Source organism: Coprinopsis cinerea, assembly GCF_000182895.1.
Source record: "Coprinopsis cinerea okayama7#130 chromosome 4 map unlocalized cont3.4, whole genome shotgun sequence".
Classification (NCBI taxonomy): domain Eukaryota; kingdom Fungi; phylum Basidiomycota; class Agaricomycetes; order Agaricales; family Psathyrellaceae; genus Coprinopsis; species Coprinopsis cinerea.
In genome coordinates, this window is record NW_003307541.1 from 945,324 (window position 1) to 961,927 (window position 16,604).

A 16,604-nucleotide genomic window follows, 5' to 3' on the forward strand; every position below is an offset into this window, starting at 1 on the left:
CGACTTGGCTGATTCACCCCGCAAGTCCCAAGTTCTCGCCTGGCTGTATATTCCCCGTCTAGTTATCTACTCTGTCTATTGAATATATACCCACCAATAATTCTGAAGCCCTACCTTACCTACATATACCCTAATGGATCCTCAGGCTTATTGTGCCCCGGGGTAAGTCAGCTCTCCGTGACTGGGATGTTGACGACAATACTAACAAGTGCTTTTTCGCCAATTCGTACACGACTTCCGGGGTGCCCACTGTAGATCAGTACCCGCCTTTGAGCAGCAAGGCTTTAATGAATCCTTTCCTCAGTCTCTGACACAGGAAGAATGGGAAGAGGTCATGAGAGATCCCGATGCAGGTCAAGATTGTTACCCGGGTTACTCTTTTGTAAGTATTACTTGCAGGCTGTAAACGTCGTCACCTAAGTGCTAGAAAATGATTGTGTAGACCCAGTATAACCTCCCACCAATGACTTATGACCAGCGCACTCAGCCCAACACTGGTCACCACTCTCAATATGGAGGTGACGTGGTGGGAGCTCCGTACATTCCAGCAACCTCTGTACCCTACAACATGGTCCAGCAGGTGGTCCAACCGGTTCACCGCCCTCATGATGCTGTGAACAACGTTGAGCGCCCACCTGAGGCTACGGCTACCCATGGTGACGAGAATAGAGCGCCCGCATCTACCGACACGTATCACGTCAAAGCTCCAGAGCAGGAACATCAGACAGGCAGCACCATGGTGGCAGCCACGTCGTCGAAGAACAAACGTAAACGCAACGCGCTGCAGCCTATTTCGATTGACACCGCAAACATGGCCATCGACGAAATCATTGTCATCGATTCCCCGCAATCCACGCCGGCGCCAATGCAGAAGAAGAGGAAGCCAAACTCGAAAGCGAAGGCGAAGAAGATGGTCAAGCGCGAGCAGAACGGCGACAGTAGTGATTCGGATTACGACAGTGATGACTTCGACATGTCGAAAGCATCGGTCGGCGCATCAGGCAAGCGCTGGTCCACTCCAGAGACCAAACAGCTTCTCGGGGCGGTCATTGGGCCGGATGCACTTTACTGGGAGACATATAAGAAGGGTGCCAAGCGCGCATTCTCAAAGGTATTGTCGTCTCTGAATCGTACCAGCGCTGTTAGCCCAATTCTGCATCCAGATTTCGAAACGCATCTTTCCAGACACTCGGAACCCTGCCTCGGTCAAGGCGCGATTTGAGAGGCTGGTCAAGATATATCGGCAGATCAAACGGTTCGAGGAATGGACTGGCAATGGTAACGGCGACCCCGACACAAAAGTATCGCTTGAAGATCGACTCAATAAAGCCATAAAGTCGGGCAAGGTCGAAGGGATTGCCACCCTTACCTCAGCTACTATCACCGAATTCAAGATTAAGGGTTACTATGAGATTTTCGATCAGCGGTATGTGTTGCTTCAATGACATCCACCTGTGATGTCTAACCTGATTCGGAATTGTTCTTTCTAGGTTTGGTACCAATCCCAACACTAAGCGGACTGGTGTTTATCATTCCGGCACTCTCTCCGACTTGGAAGGGTATGAGCTGGACGATGACAGTGTCCAAGACGACGACGACGACGATACACTTTCAAGCGACGACGGTAACACTCCCAAGACCGTGCCAGATGCTAAAGGACCTCGCACCCCAGCCCCGCTATCTCGGAGCTCGTCAGCTTCGTCCAACCAGTCTCAGACCCAACGGGCGAAGCAATACAAGCCAGGCGTTCCGGAAACTCCCCATAGCAGTAAGAAGGCGGGCAAGTCAACCATTGATCCTAACGTTGCCGAATACCTCAGCCGCACTGCAGCCCTAACGGAGTCGGCGTTGGAAGACAGCAAAGAGCGACTCGAAATCTACAAACGCAAAGCTGCCTTGGAAGAAGAAGAGAAGCGGATGAGCCTCTTACGGGCTATCATCAAAGATCCCGAGATGCCTGAAGCTACCCGCGCGATTGCTCAGGAAGGTCTTCACAAATTACTTCTTAATTCCGTGTCAGGTGTCATTAACGTCTAGAATATTCCGTCGTGGCACTTGTCTTCCAAATCCCCTCACTTCTTTCTTCTGAACCATCCAAGCTTTTCACTTATTTCTCTACCCTACAATTTCGATAATCAATGATCCATGATCAACTGACTCTATACATATGCACTCAGAGGGAACCGACGATTCAACATCTCGTCCCTCTTCATTCTTCCCTCCTCCTTATGCCACTCATCTGTCTCGTAAGGTGCAATATGCCCATCTCCGTAGTGTACTTCCCCGAATGTAATAACTTCAACTGGTTCTCCTTCGTCTTCCGTCATCTCTTCGAGGACGTCCGGATCGATAAAATCGTGAGGTGAGTCTTCCCAGTCAATGCATAGGTTGTGTAATACCATGAGTGCGTGAATGACCTGGTATATCTCGTTGACATTACGGTGTCGACCAAGGTCTTTTAGAGAGTGAAACCGGCCTTTGAGTAAGCCAAAGGCGTGTTCAATGTAAATTCGTGTGCCCGATAACGTTCGGTTGAAGTCCAGTCGACGACGGCGCTCTGGACCTGCAAATGCGTCAACCTCTGGCTCAGTAAACGGTCTGAGGAGGTAAGGCGATGACTGGTAACCTGCTCAGTGCAATGTGAGAAGGACAGGACTATAGTAGATGTAAATCATTGCACGCGCATACCACGATCGGCGAAAAGATATTGATCACCAGTGAAGTACTTGGTGCGATTTCGCCACAGGTCCGAGTTTTTAAGGACCGTAACGTCTGGCGTTGACCCCGGCCACCCCATTTCAAATGATATGAAACGAAGCTTGTGGTCGCAGACGCCCTGGACATTAACCTGCGCGCCGATTAGCGCTAGTGATGAATCAGAACCACAGACCGAAACCTACCGCTGGATACTTCTTGCGACAATAGTAAACCTCTCCCCACATCGATGGGACGTCAGTCAGGCGTATCAATGTGCAGTCAATCATCCCAATGCAATCTGGAAAGCCTGTACGCTCGCAAACATGATCTGCCGTCTCGCGGTGCCTGTCCTCATCTCCCCAGGTTATCACCTCAAGCCCCAGCTCTCGGAGGGCACGTGTTACTCGTCGACAGTACAGCCAGACGGTGCCAACACCAATCCCCATCCTTTTGGCCACCGAAAGCGTGTCGGATCCTCGAGAAGCGTAACGCAATAAAAATGTCGCAAGCTGGTAGCGGACGGCTCGTTGAGGCTTTCTTCCTCGGCTTTGGAATATGGGATTGCGCTCGAGAACCTCTACAAGCTTGTCAAAGGTCGTCCTGCTTATCCTGAAGACACTAGTCAGAGCCAGGGAATGTGAAGGATCGAGTTACTTGCCTGAACTCATGTCGGAAAAGATCTGGAGGCCATCCCAGCGCTGCTTCAAAATAGGCAAAGCTTTTCGGAAAATCTATGTTATACGGGCCTCTCTCCTTATGGCCAGTCGACACGAGTTTCTGAATTAAAAACGTGGTGTTGTATTGCTTTAATAGATCGTGTAAGGAGAGGCCCGAAAGAAGGAGAGCTTCGTCGAGCTCATCATCATCTATACCATCCCATTCCACGCCATCGAGCGCCTCGAAGTCTTGCTGAGAGAGTTGGTTGAGAAGGCGGATGGTTTCGAGCTGGCCGTGCGTGATCAGTACGAGTTCTAGAGGTAGAGAGGAGGCCATCTTTGCTGCGACGTTTGGAACGATAGCTCAAAGCGTTATCGAGTCGTTATCAGTTCGTTATCGGGGGCATCGCGCATCACCGTTGGCCGTCAGTCAAATCTCACGCCTCCGTGCTACGGTGATGGGGCAGGCAGTGGCATCAGTTGCCGCGCTCAGGAACATGTGGGACGCCATCAATTGAACTCGTTGCGAACTGAACTCGAGTTGAACTTTTAGAATTGAGGAGCCCTATGGAGAGCGTGGGTCTCCCAATCGATATAGGTCGGAAACAACACAGATTTCCGAGGGGGTTTGTTTTCGTTACTGTGAAGTACTTTGGGAACAGATCCAACCAGGAATCTAGTTTGTTACTTCCGTTAGACACGCATGCAATTGTGGCCTCCAATGTTCACGGAACCAAATCGCACTTCTTGGCGGAGGCTGAGGGTCCCTTAATTAGTCTAATAGAACGTCACGTAACGCGTAACGTCTCGCCCTCGGTCAGAAGGGAAAGAGGCACTGTGAGACGTACTTATGATGGTTATCGATAAAACAAGAAAGCTCGATTGTTAGTTTCGATTGTCACAGAATCATAACACAAGCTTTTGACGACATTCCGTGCTCGCCGACCCTAGATCACTGTGATTAGAGTTACTTTCCTAGATCAGTGGAAATGTATAGCGTCTATTTCCCTCACCGGGATGAAACAGGGTCTATCTTAACCCCAGAGATCGGAGGATTTGCGTTTGGGAATGTTTAGTTCATAGAGACGTGCATCATTACCGGATCCCGTCCTATCGTTGTATACCACAGCTCACGAGGCGATGTCTACTACTGGGGTACTGGGCATGAAGAGGTACCTATCTCCCCCCCATCAACACATTCCCTCGTTTAAGAGGTCCCGTCCCTGTGTGGACAGCGCTGTGAAATGCAACGTGTTCTTCACGTTTTAGGACGGATGCTTCTGGCAATTGTTCTAAACTTCGACCTTTAACCTTCTCAGGTGGCAGTGCCGTTTGAAACCCCGTCGATGTCGCCGAACCAGTAGCTGATAGAACTTGGGCAGGAATCTGGGATTCCACTAGGCACTCGTTACTGTATGTCGAGACAATCATAACTTCCAAACACCAAGAGCGAAACATGAAAGGCATGAGTAAAGTCATTCCATGTCACCGAGGGATAAAATCAAAAGGGTTATCAAGTTCCAACTTTGTAGCCATCAAGCAACGATATGCGTTTGGAAGAGGCGCCTGAATGGAGTTTGGACCTGCACACGCTCTGTCTGCAGGTTCCTACGGGAAAACCAGAAAATCGTCATATCTCGCCAAGGAAATTTGACAAAAAGTTCTTCCTCGAGGCTGGGATTCTCTTCAGCGAACCTGACTCGGGACTCTGGCGGATAAGGACAAACTGGCCCATCAAAGTTCGGCACACCCCCGCCGACGGGCGCTTAAAGAACAGGTATAAAGGGCGATGCCGATGCCTCTTGCATTGCCCCACCAATTCCTCTCCTCCCAGCTGCAAGCCCTCCTTAACTATGCATCCTGAAGATATATTCATCATGGACTTCGACACGGACGACGAGGTACCTACCATCGAAATCCAGTCCGAGGAAGAGCCGGCGGAGGATGTACTCAAGCTGCCGGCTATGGCCGGCGTCGCGTCAATGGCTGATGCCACCTGGTGTGTGCAAGCTGTCCCACTTTGTCCGTTCCCAACGATGTTCTCAACCTCGTGTTCTATGTGTTAAATTCGCTCCTTGATTCCTAGCGCGGTCAGCGACGACGAAGACCACGACGGTGCTGGCCTTTCACATCTTCTTAATTTCCCAGACGCCGGTAAGCATTCCAAACTGGAATTGACTCGATTGGGGTATGTTTGGAGTAGGCGCCGAGTTTGCTGATTACGATCGTTGCAGGTTCTCTCGGTCTTGGAACGTCGTCACCACCTTGCAGTCCTCTAACTTCGGCCAGTGCGACTCCGGATTCAGGTAAGTCGCTGGCCCTAGCGAAAGATTGGGAGTTCGATTCACGGTGTGTACAGGGATCTTCCACCTTGGTCATGATTTTGGGCATTCTGAACCTGGCCTACCCTACTCAGACCCTGGCCCATCGGTTTTAGCAGAGCTTCAGGAGACCATCGATCGAACTGAAAGGGAGTATCCCGCCTTGCTTGAGAACACCTTCAATTTCCTGACTGGACCACGCTTCAACGAGCCATCGAGCGTCGGGTCTACGGATAATATCTTCAACCTTGACTTATCCGCGCGCTGTGGCCTCACAGCCAGCAGTGATCCCACAGGACTCTTAGATCCAACCACCCCTCCATTAGGCACAGTCTCCGAACCGATTCCAGATACCTCGCAAAGGAAGAAGCGCCGTCGGAAGCACAAGAACCTCCCCTCCCGCACAGAATCCCATTCTCAACGACCCAAGACTCGCCGCACTACCAGCAAGATGCATGCTGGCCATGGCAGGTCATACAGCCCTTACGGTTCCCCATCGTCCCATTCGTTGTTGCTGCCGCGTGGGCCAGCGCCGTCCACTGCAACCCTAGGTCGCGATCACGATAAGCCCTCCACCTCTCGCCTTCCCGTATCGGCGCTCACCACAGGACCACCTCACCCACAATCTTCCCCAATCATGGTACCCCGTCGTCACCACGGTGGCTCCCCAAGGCCCGACTCCCCGTCTCTAGTGAAACGAACAATCCCCCATATCAGGCACCGCTCACGGTCAAGCAGTCCGATTCCGGATACCGTGGACTTCCCTCGTCCTCGTCATGGTCACACTCGTTCGTCAAGCGATGTATTCCGACAACACGTCCCACATTTCCTCAGTTCGTCTAACCTGCCTTCGTATAACCCAGCAACCAACAACCAGTTTCCACTCAGAAACGCCCAGTTCGAGGGTGACGCGCACACAGCAACCCAGAGTTCCACGGATGCCGGGCCCCGAGAAGGACCTGGACCATCGAGTGTTCCCCTCTCTTCCATGCGAACAGCCCTCCAGGATAACTCATCTAGCGACTCCGAAGGCTCCATGGACGAGTCTCATGAGAAGGCTGAAGTCAATCAGTCACGAAGGCGAAGAGGCTCAATATCTTCTTCGTCGGTGGCGTCTTCGAGGTCGTCGGTCCCACCGCCTCCACCTCCGCACTCGTCGACATCGGACGGGCCCCCGGGGGGCTGGCTATCGGTCAACGCTCGCAAGCGTGCCAGTCTCCAGGAAGAGATCCGCCCACGCAGGGACTCCTTTTATAGCGAAGTGGGCAGTGACGTCGACGATAGGGGCGGCAAGAGGCCACAGATACGTCGTCTGTCTTATCCTTACCCAAGCAGCATCACTGGGAACCTCACTTATCCGACATCGAGCCTTGCCGCTCATGGAAGCTTCTCTCCTTCATCGGAAACGTATACCTCGACACACTCGCCGTCAAGAGAGTCTTCTAGGGATGGTAGAGTACCATTCCCATCCGCCTCACCAGAAGCACCGCCCTTCCGTGAGGGTAATCATATCCGTCGTCACTCCCTCCAGGCTTCTTCGTCCTCGATTCTTCCTTCTGAGCCACTCGGCCGCAGAGGTTTGCCGAGGAGGACGTCACTCCTGGTCCCAGAGCGTCACCCACGGGAGAGGCTTACTCGGAGAGAAGAGGCCAGAAGCTTTGACGGCCGCACCCTCCCTAGCCCCGTCATCAGTGCTCTGAGATACAACTCGGATACCTACCTACCCCCTGTCTCTGCTCTCACGGGCTACGCTGGCCCCCACCGTAGGCGAGAGTCGTACCAAGAGACTGACGATGGCTCGGTATATGAAGAGGATGAAGACTATCGATCTGACGTGGGTTCAGTTCGGAGCGCCCGTGAAGCATCGTCATCATACACCGCTCCCGCTCGCATCATCGACCCTCCCCGACGTGACTATGGACCGCCTTCGGCCGCCTCATCTGCGCCATCTAACAGCACTGACGCGGCAGCAATGGCGTCGATTGGCGGGGCTGTGGTATCTGGCGTCGGCTTGATGGCCAACAACAAGACTCACTACCGTGCGGTTGGCTCCAAGAATATCGACATGGCCAGCGAAAGAAGACGGAAAGGCGAGAAGAAGTATAAGTGTCGGTTCGAGGACTGTAACAAGATGTTTACCACCAATCAAAACCGGCAGAGTATGTGCCTTTTACACCACCGCCCTGTACATGTTGCTGACGCCCTGCTTAGTTCACCAGTGGAAGCATACAGGAGAGAAACCTTATCGTTGTGGCTGTGGCTATGGATCAGCGAGCCGCTCGGATTTAAGGAGACACTTAAACAGGAAGAGCATGCACTCGACATGCAAGGAACTACCAGTAGACCAGGAATACCTCAACCTACTGTCACAAGCTGTGGACGATTGACCCACCCCAAACTTGCGTCTATCTTGACCAACAAACGTTCATTGATATCCATTTTCCCCTTGACTCACGTCTTCGTTCGACTACTACTATATCTTGCATTTCCCTTTTATTCTCCCATTTCATGATTTCATCAATCTCTCTCTCACACACACCTCACTCAACTCATTGCAACCATCACTTCGACATTTGTACTCATTTATGATACCCCTGCATCACTGTTGTTTTCGTTCATGGCTCATACCTTTACGACTTATGTTTTGATTCACGGATTGGGCCATCTTATGGATATGGACATTTGCATTCATTGGCCTTAATACTTGCACTCCTTAAAACCTCGCTACCTACCTCTTCGTGCACGATTGACCCCCATTTTGGTTACAACTATCGTCGATAACCGTTACCATTCCTTCACTTCTTCCTTCGCGTCATGCCCGTTTTAATCTCATTACTGTACCAGGTTTAATCATGTCCCCACACACCCACTTCCCTCTGTATCGTTGCTTGTTTCTCCTTCCTACAGTTTCATGGGGACCCACTCTCGATTTATGTCCTTGTTTAGCCCCTTTAAGGTACTCTACACGCTGTAATGGGATTTTTGTGTGGTTCTTACAAATTCTGTTGCTTTCATATAGCACCGCCGGTCTATATATAGCCATTCATGAGTGTCTTCGCAAGGTATGGTACTCCGAGACGTCATGTATTCTCAGTTCTGCTGCTGACTACTCCCCTCCAGATGTCTAGAGGAGTACGAAGCATTTCTAAGCGTTTTAAACGGGCGTCCCGGCGTTTCAAGCGTGCGCTTTGGTGCTATATAAGCCCTGTGAAGCCTGCTTTGCAATCCATATCGCCTCTTTCTCAATAGCTCTTGCCTCCCGGTGCTCATGAATATGACCTCTGATACCCACAAGGCTCTCGTCCTCGACAAGCCTGGCGGGGACCTTGTCCTCATGACCAGGCCCATCCCCAAGCCTCTGAAGGACGAGGTCCTGGTCAAGGTTGAAGCTGCCGGCCTCAACCCAGTCGACTGGAAAATTCAGAGACACGGCTTCTTCGTCGACGGTTATCCAGCCCTCATGGGAGGCGACATTGCGGGCGAAGTGGTTGAACTAGGAGAGAACGTCACCAAGTTCTCCAAAGGAGATAAAGTGTGAGTCGTCGACCCGTTGAACGATGGCGCAATGATTTATCAGCCACTGACGGTATCAACGTGCACGGTGCAAAGTGTGTTCCATGGGACGTGGAGAAATGGGGATGAAAGTGCTGGTTTCCAGCAATATAGTCGTGCGGATGTGCACACCACTGGGAAGGTATGTCGTAAAGTCTCTTTGAACGTGCACTGTGTGGCTGAGGAAACAATGTTAGCTTCCTCCCAGTATCGCCACCATCGAAGCAGCAACCATTCCGATTGCTTTCTTGTGTGCGTATGTTGGGCTGTACAATATCCCTCCACATGGCCTTGGATTCGAACCCCCCTTGACTCTTGGTGCTCGAGGGAAGTACAAAGATACGCCAATCTTCATCATGGGAGGCTCCAGTTCTGTCGGTCAATACGGTAAGACCTCGCCCTGGATGATGGTCATATAGGGCTGACACCTCTTGTTAGCCATCCAGCTTGCCAAAGCTTCAGGATTCAGCCCAATAATCACGACTGCTTCGCTCAAGCATAGCGGTTATTTGAAGTCCCTCGGGCCAACCGACGTCCTCGACCGTTCCCTACCCCTGGAGGATTTGCAGACCAGGATCAAAGGCATCTCTGCGTCCCCTCTCAAAGTCGTCTATGACGCTGTTTCAAGCGAGGAGACCCAGAATACAGGGGCAGCACTCCTTGGACCCAGTGGTGGACTCGTGGTCACCCTTAAACCAGAGGTAGAGGTCAAGGGAGATCAGAAGCTGGTTCACGCTTTGGCTCTGAAGACGTTACCTCAGAATGTCCAAATTATACGCGATCTTTACGCCAACTTGGAGAATTTGTTGCGCGAAGGAATTGTGAAGGTGAGTGGATATGCATCGAACTGGCGCTTTTTCATGAGCTTATCTTGATGTCCCTCCTTGCAGCCTAATCGGGTCGAACTCCTTCCAAACGGTTTGAACGGGATTGTTGGTGGATTGAAGAGAATGGAAGAGGACAAGGTGTCTGGAGTAAAGCTTGTTGCCCTTCCCAAAGAGACTGTCTGAGCTTGGTAGACCTAGAACCACACTGTACTCGACGAACTTGAACACGACATACAACTCTCGCCTTGTGGTGTGACTGGAACCTGAGACTTCGAATTCAGAAGGGCTTCGATGCTCGAGCTATGACAGCCGCACATCCGCGTTCAACAGCTCGTTCTCCGCCTTCTTTGATGAGCCTTCCAAGATTTGCGTCCCTTCAGTCGCGCCGACGTTCGACGACGTGACTGGTGGGTGTCCCATTTGGAATCCGCTGTTGCTAAGCCCGGTGCACACAAGGCGCAGGCAACCGCTAGAGCGCCTTCAACAGTGATTCGACTCTGAGAATCCCTATAAGATTCCAACTGGTGGCGTTTTTGACAATGGTGAGGCTCGTGCAGTGGGTCTCAACCCACAGCTGGGCCGGTGCTCCCGGAGTTCGTTGCCCTGCTTTCCATTTCGAGAGGTCCAGTTGCCTAAACTGGCAATGCTTGGCGGAGCGTCATCTTGGCATACTTGCGGCTTGGGCATGCCAGTTGGGAGGCTCGCATGGCGTCGCGAGGACACGGAGAGATTGCCGTAAAACATAAGCCCCGTTCCTGCTTCGAAGGGGGGAAACAAAGGGCGAGGCGAACAACGATGAGTAATCCCAGTGTACAGTAATCGGATTTGTAAGAACGTGCCAAAAGTCGACGATGGCGATGGTGTTCAACATTCAATGAGGACATCAGATGGCGACTCATCGACATCCTTCCTGCAATTCTCTATTATGCATTAACGCGAATGTAGCTCCGGTGCTTACTCATTACAGAGATGGGAGTGCAGCGCGCATTTCGCTCACTGTTTGCGCGATCATTGCCCGCGATATTTATACCCTGGGATGAGTGCTTCGCAGCCGTCTTTCCAGACACAATCGAGCACATATTTCCCTTCCCATTGCCTTACCTCCCCTAGAAATGTCTCAAAAGGCGCTAATACTCGATCGACAATTTGGAGACTTCGTGCTCACAACTTTGCCAATTCCAAAGCCGGAACGCGAGGAAGTCATCGTCAAGATCGAAGCTTCCGGGTTAAACCCAGTCGACTGGAAAATTCAAGATACTGGTCTCTGGGTGGAGAAGTATCCCGTTGTTCTAGGAACTGATATTGCTGGAGAAGTCGTCGAACTTGGAGAAGGTGTCACAACTGTTTCTAAAGGCGACAAAGTGTGCGTTGCTTAATAGTCAATCGCTCCATTCAGCGCTAACTGCAAAATAGCGTCCTCCAAGGTACCATCAGAAAAGAGGACGGCAGCGAGGCGGGCTTTCAGCAGTACTGCAGAGCAGATGTACACACCCTTGCAAAGGTAGGAGCTCCCTTATAGCAGATTGGCTGTATCGGAACTTGATACTGAATTGACGGGCATAGATCCCAAGCAACATCACTGTCGCGGAAGCGGGTACGCTCCCTGTGGCCTTGACCTGTGCATATGTGGGACTTTATAATGTTAACCCACATGGACGGGGCTTTGAGCCACCTCTAACCTCTGGGCGAGCCAAGTACGTCGGAGTCCCTCTCGTGGTCCTGGGAGGCGCGAGTTCCGTTGGACAATATGGTAGGCTTCATTTGAGTCCATCTTCCATCCACAGAGGGCTGACGCTGCTTATATAGTTCTTCAGCTTGCCAGCCTCTCTGGCTTCAATCCCATTATCACAACAGCCTCGACCAAGCACACCGAATTCTTGAAGACTCTGGGAGCAACGCACGTTCTTGACCGATCGCTCTCGTTTGAAGCATTACAGTCTGCCATCAAGGAGATAACGCAGAGCCCCATTGAGACGGTATACGACGCCATCTCTTCTGCCGAGACTCAGAGGGCTGGCCACGACTTGCTCGTCCCTGGAGGCCAGCTTCTCATCACCCTGAGGCCATCGATCGAAGCATCCGACAGCAAGACAATCATCGGCGTCTTGGGTGTCAAGCAGCTGCCACACAATGTGAAGCTCTTGCGCGACTTCTATTCCAAACTAGCGGAGTTTCTTCGAGAAGGCATCCTCAAGGTGAAACTTCACCTGACTGCCTGATTGTCTGCTACTAACCTCCCTGCAATTGATATAGCCAAACCGAGTAGAGACCCTCCCTAACGGACTGGGCGGTGTCAACGATGGCCTGCAACGTTTGAAGCATAATAAAGTTTCCGGTATCAAACTCGTCGCGCTTCCTCAAGAGACTCCTTAGTGCATTGCACCATGATATACCTGCTGGACATGCATTGGGTCGGTATACAATAAACTAAGTAGTGCCACTGACTCGAACTCGTGGCAGCCTCGTGGATGATCGATGAGCGCTGAGCGGCGATCGGCCCTGAAAGACTAGATATCTGAGCGAGAAACCCAATCCCTTGTCAAATTACTCCCCTTCTTTCCAAGCCTTATAACCTCTTGAGAACACTTCGGAATATGAGCCCCAGGCAGTCATACATCCGAAAGTATATGGCAAAAGCCAGCATTACAGATACCAGTTTGCGCGACATTCTGGATGCGAAGTACGATTTTACATTTTACCCTGCAGAACTTAGGCAATTTGGAAGTTGAACTGGTTATTAGGGATGATGATAGCGATAGTATGGACTCGTACCTGACCTCAGATGGCTCAGATCAGTCAAGTATGCCAGAGTGGGATTTCGACTCAAACTTCTCGGACATAGACCCGGACACTGGTGCCAACGTGCGGGATTTGGAGGACGATCCGATGGAAAGTCGCATGTTCCCTTCTCTTGCAGCCCAGCGTTCCCAAACACCAGGTTTGTTTAACGAAAGCCTGGACAAGGGACCCCAAGTCGCATGGAAGGTTTTCGCCCTTCCTCTACGCCGCCAAGATATCCGGGACTTTCTCAAGCGCCACTGCCAGGAGCGATATCGATCCAAGTGTCCCCCTCCCGTCGACCACCATACGTTTGCTCTCGTATTCCGCGAATACTTTCCACCTCAAATCAGTCGGGTGGCGTACATTCGAATTCCCAGTGGTGACGGAACCTCTACGCCAGAGATCAAACTGTTTGCTCTTGTGTTAGGATCGAACGCAACGATGGAAGACCTTGAGAAGACGGAGAACGAGGAACTTGCACTGAAAGCTCGGGAAATACTTAACGTGAGCACACCCTTCGGATGGTATTTTGTTGTCTCAGGCGAATTTGCCACACGGAAGTACGGGAGTTCATGGTAGGCTGACCGGGTGAGTACCAAGGCGAGGGGTTGCTCTTTTCATTTCTAATAGTCAGCTCTGTAGGTCAAGCCATACAACTTATTCGATACTTCAATGTACATCGCATGATGAAAGTAGTTTGAATGTATCTGGGATTTGAAATGCGCAAAGGTCATCTTCCTTCCCTAGTCCAGGATTGTCTACCTCTCAAATACATGGAATACATGGTCCAAGCGCCTGGAGAGACAAAGTCCACGGTATATATCCGTTTTGAGGAAGTCTATTTCCAAACAAGACTGTGTCAGCCATTCACTGCAGCCCCGCGTCACTGTAACCCCGCGTCCGTTCCCAGATACGGGCGACTCTCTGCCTTTCCAGTTTGTGAGCAATGTATGAATTGTCAACTAAGTCACATGTCCGAGGGAGGTTCTTCAGAAAGTGGTCCATGGAACCAGCCAGCTTCAAGCGTTCTCTGACGATCAATGAGACACCTTGGTGCTTCACAACAAACCAGTGTATTTGTGGGCAGTGAGATTCAGAATCTTCGTATAGGGCAGTGTCATCTACATCATCGGGCTGGGCTAAACAATGTTCTAACCCATCAAGCAGCAATTGGCTTGACCCCATCCTTGACGGCCTTCCAGGACTCACGCTCGGTAAGTTCCTTGAACCATCTAGATAGAGTTATGCGAGTTGGGAGTCAGCATCAAGAACACTCCAAACCCAAGGGCTACTTTAAGGAATGACATTACCTGGCGACATTCGGCCTATTCTCTGTCCAGTTGCAGCCGGCCTGGGGAAGCAAGACACCATATGGAAGATGGAAGAGATCCGCGAGTGTCAGTTCCTGTCAACGTGGGTCACGTCAGTCCCTCCGGCCAGTGGCGACAGGGTAGAACGCACATCTCCAGCAAGATATCGCTGCTTCGACAGAATCTTCTCGTACACGTCGAGCTTGGCTTCCAACTGGCTAAACAGTTTTTCGTACACCGCAGGGTCAGGCGTGAGGTTGAGGTAACTGGAGAATCGAGGAGTCAGACGATGTTCATGGTATTAACTATTAAAATAAGGGTGGAGCACCCACGGTTTGAAAAGCTTCTCGAAAACAGCAGGAGATGCGTATGCGTTAAAGTTGTTTACTTCGATCGAAGCAGCCTGTTCGAAAAGTGCCTTCTTCTTCAGGTCTGTTGGGATGAGAGCGGGGCCTCGGTCAGCGTATTTCTCCGCGATGTACCGTGCAATTGCTCGGCTCTCGTAGATCCCAAAACCGTCATCTTCCTGTATGACGTTCGTCGAGTCAGCGAGTTATCTATGGGAGGAAAGTTAAACTTACAAAGTATGGAACTTGTCCAAAGGGTTGCTTCTCCAAGTACTCAGGCGTCTTGTTCTCGCCCTTGCTGTAGTCGACGACGTGGAACTCAAATGGTACGTTCTTCTCATACAGGACGACTGCGACAATTTTGACATAAGTCGACAAGGGATTACCGTAAAGCTTGAGGACCATTGTCGATTCGAGGGGAGACTTGGGGACTTTCGGAGGCGAGAGATTGGTAAATGGCAGGAGCCCGTAGATGAGGACGAATGGCCAACGACTCGATATATAGCCAAGTTGGTTGAGTCATCAATAGGAACTTTCCAGAAATAACATCGGATCCCTCGCGTTGTGAATCTCTTGATTTGCTGACTGGCGCGCAAGCTTCTGGGTGCTGAGTAACCTTCCGGGAGGCCATCAGCTTCTGCGTGTTCACGAGGGCAATGGAACACACCCAGTCTGATGTTTCGCTTCAACCATCTGGGCCAAACCACTTGGACGAATGACAAAGACCCTCATGGACAGATACAACCAAGGGCTGCTCGGACAGGGAAGTAATGATGGTGAAGAAAGACCGTCCATGTTCGCTGTTAGTACAAGGGGTATACGAGTTTCCAAAAGATTGCCCAAGAAAGAAAGGAATGTGCGAATACGTAGATTAATAGATTAGAATGATTTAAGCTGGTGGTGTCGTTTTAGAATCCCTGGATCAACAGAAACAGAGTCAGCACCCATACTTCGAATCTCGATCGATAATCACGAACTGTGTTCCGTTCCCAAGAATCTCCTCGAATGCTTGCCGGTAGTACTCGATCTTCTGATCGTATTCAGGCCCGGAGCAATGACCATGGTCGAGCAGGTACGCTTCTGTTTCTCGGATGAATTTGTCCAGGTCTTTCACCCGCATCATGGAGAATTCAGGCTCGCCGGAGCCTCGTTGGCGTGCCAAGTAAGAAGCAATAATAGTTGTCAGCCCTCCTGTAAGAAGTCCTGTCAATGCTCCATTAGCACAGAGAAGAAGGCCAGAACTAACCTAGAATGGTCGTTTGTATAGCCGTCTAAAACGAAGGATGTCAATCAGTCTGTCGGACCGTCGAACTTCAATGACCCTGACCTGCCGCCCCGTGGTGGCCACAACCGACAGTCCCGTGGTCAGCGACCCCAGAATCACCTGCAACGCAATCGCAACGTTAAGCGTTAACCCTGTCTGCTTCGCCTTCTTCGAAAACTTTTGTCGATGGCTCTTCGCGTTTTCAATCGTAGGCGCCAGGCGTTCAGCAATACTCTTCGGTCGCATGACACTCTGTGAATCGCAATATTCCATTGCACCTGTCAGTCCTTATCATATTCACACAGAGCGACAGAAACGGGAACTCACTTTCTCGTCCAAGGGCACAATCCAATCGAGGTTACTGGGCGGTGGACCGCCTCTAATCGTGTCGTAGGTTCTGCCTCGCCGCAGAACAGAAAGAGGCGCCTCTTCATATGATCGAGGGAGAGGAGGAAGGGCGTGGTCTAAATGCCTCATCGACATCCTTTCGCCTCGATGCTCCAACGTTGCCAACGACTTTGATTCCACAAGCTTATCTTGCGACGGCGACGGTGGGTGTCCTGCTGAAACATGGGTGATTGTGGTGGATGCTGTTGTGATAGACTTGGGATTTTCATCTTCTTTCGGCTCGTTCGACGTGTTGGCTGGATCGGGAGGCGGATGGACTGGAGGCGTGTCTTTAACTTGGCTCGGTGCAGGTTCGTTGCGTTGGCGGTCTCGGTCCATGGCGACTAAACCCTGAAGTGGCCACCGTTCTCAAGCTTCGTCGCGGGTGACACCTTGACTGCGCGTGGTCGAGGTCACTCCTCCTGGCCACAGTGCACCAACGAGGATACCACGTTGACTATG

The 16,604-nt window shown here is 51.3% G+C and overlaps 8 protein-coding genes across 8 annotated transcripts; 5 read left to right on the forward strand and 3 right to left on the reverse strand.

Moving 5' to 3' along the window:
* Positions 1–463: 463 nt before the first annotated feature.
* Positions 464–2,037, forward strand: CC1G_11884 (hypothetical protein; the record flags this gene model as incomplete). Its single annotated transcript, XM_001838503.1, has 3 exons — positions 464–1,111; positions 1,164–1,426; positions 1,491–2,037. The coding sequence occupies 3 exons, from the start codon at positions 464–466 to the stop codon at positions 2,035–2,037; spliced, it is 1,458 nt and encodes a 485-aa protein (XP_001838555.1).
* Positions 2,038–2,159: 122 nt separating this feature from the next.
* On the reverse strand, positions 2,160–3,690 carry CC1G_11885 (hypothetical protein; the record flags this gene model as incomplete). Its single annotated transcript, XM_001838504.2, has 4 exons — positions 2,160–2,626; positions 2,689–2,848; positions 2,901–3,306; positions 3,362–3,690. 4 exons carry the CDS (start codon positions 3,688–3,690, stop codon positions 2,160–2,162), a joined length of 1,362 nt encoding a protein of 453 aa, XP_001838556.2.
* Positions 3,691–5,230: 1,540 nt separating this feature from the next.
* On the forward strand, positions 5,231–8,061 carry CC1G_11886 (hypothetical protein; the record flags this gene model as incomplete). The annotated part of the gene is made up of 5 exons (XM_001838505.2): positions 5,231–5,352; positions 5,440–5,507; positions 5,588–5,659; positions 5,713–7,833; positions 7,886–8,061. The coding sequence occupies 5 exons, from the start codon at positions 5,231–5,233 to the stop codon at positions 8,059–8,061; spliced, it is 2,559 nt and encodes an 852-aa protein (XP_001838557.2).
* Positions 8,062–8,921: 860 nt separating this feature from the next.
* On the forward strand, positions 8,922–10,295 carry CC1G_11887 (hypothetical protein). Its single transcript, XM_001838506.2, has 5 exons — positions 8,922–9,208; positions 9,284–9,368; positions 9,424–9,613; positions 9,665–10,053; positions 10,117–10,295. Exons 1-5 carry the CDS (start codon positions 8,943–8,945, stop codon positions 10,234–10,236), a joined length of 1,050 nt encoding a protein of 349 aa, XP_001838558.2. The 5' UTR covers positions 8,922–8,942; the 3' UTR covers positions 10,237–10,295.
* Positions 10,296–11,165: 870 nt separating this feature from the next.
* Positions 11,166–12,426, forward strand: CC1G_11888 (hypothetical protein; the record flags this gene model as incomplete). The annotated part of the gene is made up of 5 exons (XM_001838507.2): positions 11,166–11,416; positions 11,467–11,554; positions 11,617–11,803; positions 11,860–12,248; positions 12,307–12,426. The coding sequence occupies 5 exons, from the start codon at positions 11,166–11,168 to the stop codon at positions 12,424–12,426; spliced, it is 1,035 nt and encodes a 344-aa protein (XP_001838559.2).
* Positions 12,427–12,647: 221 nt separating this feature from the next.
* Positions 12,648–13,413, forward strand: CC1G_11889 (hypothetical protein; the record flags this gene model as incomplete). Its single annotated transcript, XM_001838508.2, has 2 exons — positions 12,648–12,733; positions 12,795–13,413. The coding sequence occupies 2 exons, from the start codon at positions 12,648–12,650 to the stop codon at positions 13,411–13,413; spliced, it is 705 nt and encodes a 234-aa protein (XP_001838560.2).
* Positions 13,414–13,891: 478 nt separating this feature from the next.
* CC1G_11890 (glutathione S-transferase) lies at positions 13,892–14,943 on the reverse strand. Its single transcript, XM_001838509.2, has 6 exons — positions 14,726–14,943; positions 14,627–14,670; positions 14,477–14,576; positions 14,296–14,410; positions 14,145–14,239; positions 13,892–14,066 (listed from the first exon to the last, which is right to left on the reverse strand). Exons 1-6 carry the CDS (start codon positions 14,857–14,859, stop codon positions 13,994–13,996), a joined length of 561 nt encoding a protein of 186 aa, XP_001838561.2. The 5' UTR covers positions 14,860–14,943; the 3' UTR covers positions 13,892–13,993.
* Positions 14,944–15,380: 437 nt separating this feature from the next.
* CC1G_11891 (hypothetical protein) lies at positions 15,381–16,481 on the reverse strand (the record flags this gene model as incomplete). Its single annotated transcript, XM_001838510.2, has 5 exons — positions 15,381–15,408; positions 15,469–15,682; positions 15,738–15,762; positions 15,819–16,007; positions 16,083–16,481. The coding sequence occupies 5 exons, from the start codon at positions 16,479–16,481 to the stop codon at positions 15,381–15,383; spliced, it is 855 nt and encodes a 284-aa protein (XP_001838562.2).
* Positions 16,482–16,604: the final 123 nt, after the last annotated feature.